The sequence below is a fragment of the Ammodytes marinus genome (assembly GCF_949987685.1).
Source record: "Ammodytes marinus genome assembly, chromosome: 3".
NCBI lineage: Eukaryota > Metazoa > Chordata > Actinopteri > Uranoscopiformes > Ammodytidae > Ammodytes > Ammodytes marinus.
The window spans coordinates 36,296,838-36,299,337 of record NC_137232.1 but is presented as its reverse complement, the minus strand read 5'-3'; the positions used below and the strand labels follow the sequence as shown (position 1 = coordinate 36,299,337).

At 42.6% G+C, this 2,500-nt stretch overlaps 1 protein-coding gene across 3 annotated transcripts in view; it reads right to left on the bottom strand.

Moving 5' to 3' along the window:
- The window catches only part of abcf3 (ATP-binding cassette, sub-family F (GCN20), member 3), a 22,143-nt gene that overhangs the window by 13,288 nt on the left and 6,355 nt on the right, over nt 1-2,500 (bottom strand). For all 3 annotated transcript variants that reach the window (XM_080025225.1, XM_080025227.1, XM_080025226.1), the window contains 2 exons: nt 1,203-1,469; nt 683-763 (listed from right to left, as the gene is read on the bottom strand). In XM_080025225.1, the coding sequence (XP_079881351.1) occupies nt 683-763; nt 1,203-1,469 (348 nt within the window). The remainder of the gene's footprint in view (nt 1-682; nt 764-1,202; nt 1,470-2,500) is intronic.

Here is a 2,500-nt window from a genome sequence, read left to right as displayed (position 1 = left end):
GATATAGCGAAGTGCATTTTTAAATCTAGCATTAGTGCATTTTTTATTTTCAAATAAAGGGCCATGCCTGCTTTTGCCTGACTCAGCCCATTCTTTAAAAGCATTTCGGGCCTCTGCATGGAGCTCTTCTACATGGTCCTTCCAACCTGGCTTAGCATTGAACACTTTAGTCCTATGTTTATATAGTGGCCTGCTCGAAATTTTAAGAGACTCCACAATTGCTTCATACAAAGAACATAACTCTTTACAATGTTGATCATCTTTACAGTTCATATCCCGACACCATAAGGCATCTCTTGGTACCTGAATATTACACAGCAAAGCATCAGTATCACTAACATATTTATTGAGATATAGATAGATAGATAGATAGATAGATAGATAGATAGATAGATAGATAGATAGATAGATAGATAGATAGATAGATAGATAGATAGATAGATAGATAGATAGATAGATAGATAGATAGATAGATAGATAGATAGATAGATAGATAGACAGACAGACAGACAGACAGACAGACAGACAGATAGATAGATAGATAGATAGATAGATAGATAGATAGATAGATAGATAGATAGATAGATAGACAGATAGACAGACAGACAGACAGACAGAGAGATAGACAGATAGACAGACAGACAGACAGACAGACAGACAGACAGACAGACAGACTAGTTACCGTGCTGGAGCTTTGTCAGAGTCTATCTCCTCCAGTTTGCCGTAGATCTCCGTCAGTCGAATGCTCTCCATCCCATCAGACCTGAAACACACACACACACACACACACACACACACACACACACACACACACACACACACACACACACACACACACACACACACACACACAGTCACTGAAAATGGCCTTAATCTTGAAGTGTTCATTCCTTACTTCTGTTGGCTATGCATTGAGCCTCCTCCTACAGTCGAACCTTTGTTTACAGAGTTTACAGAGCCTAGGCTGTGAATTAACATGCCAGTTTACAGAGTCTAGGCTGTTTATAAACTGTGTATAACCCTAACCCTCTAACCCTGTTTACATACCAGTCTAACCCTAACATGTTAATAAAGCCTAGTTTACAGAGTCTAGGCTGTCTATAAACTGTGTATAAAGTGTGTATATACCAGTCTAACCCTAACCTGTTTACAGAGCCTAGTTTACAGAGCCTAGGCTGTGTATAAAGTGTGTATATACGTACGTTCCGTTGGCTATGCGTTGGTTAAGCCTCTTTTCCTCTCCCAGAAGCCCCTCCCTCACTGTGTCGCTCTCTAACACACTCTGCAGGGCGGGGGTTTCGTCTCCGGCCACTTCCTGCTCCACGTGCAGGATGGAGATGTGGGCGGGGACTCGGAGACTCCTATTGGCTAACATCTTCAGCAGCGTCGTCTTGCCCAGGCCGTTTCGACCAATCAGACCGAAGCGCCGGCCGAACGACAGGGATAACTCCGCCCCCTGGAGAAGACATCTGGAGAAGAGGGGGAGGAAAGATAGGGTTTTTTTATTTTTATTTAAAGGTGCAGTGTGTAATATGACATCATCAAGAAAGTTCTACAAAGTTCTAGAATGCAACGCTCCCTGGGTAACCCCACCCCTTTAGAATAATAACAGAAGCTACAGTGGCCTTCAAGGACAAGAACAATTCTACATTTTAAACAATGCACCTGATGACATTCCAACTATGACACTTTCAAGATGGCGGCACTAGGCCTTGGTCCAAAATATGCAGAAATATGGACATATATGAGATCCTTTCTAAGGAAAAAAATAATAATTTCAGCTGTTATGCACTAAATTAAATGTACTTATGGATATTATAATTACTTTCTACAAAATCTGCTAGGAAATAAAACCCAAAATTCTACACAGCAGGTTTAAGATAATTTTTTGGCAATTTTTCGTTTTATTAGACAGTTTGGAATGGATTTATTGGACAAAGATGAAATGTGTCAGAGAGAGAGAGAGGGGAATGACATGCAGAGAACGACCCGGGCTGGATTCTAACCCGGGTCTGCTGTGAAGAGGACAGACAGACAGACAGACAGACAGACAGACAGACAGACAGACAGACAGACAGACAGACAGACAGACAGACAGACAGACAGACAGACAGGGGAATGACATGCAGAGAACGACCCGGGCTGGATTCTAACCCGGGTCTGCTGTGAAGAGGACAGACAGACAGACAGACAGACAGACAGACAGACAGACAGACAGACAGACAGACAGAGAACGACCCGGGCTGGATTCTAACCCGGGTCTGCCCCTGGAGAAGACATCCGGGAAGAGGGAGGAAAGATATTTATAAGTTTGTCAAAATTCAACTGTAAATTCTTATTCAAATTTTTTAACTGCTTTCTCAGCCTCTTTCTACATTAATAATTAGAGCGGATTGGAGCAGACGCCTGGAAACAGGGACACAAGTTTGTCCTGCACAGGCCACCGTCCCTTTTCACCTCAAACAAGCTACAAATTGCTGCGTGTGTGTGTGTGTGTGTG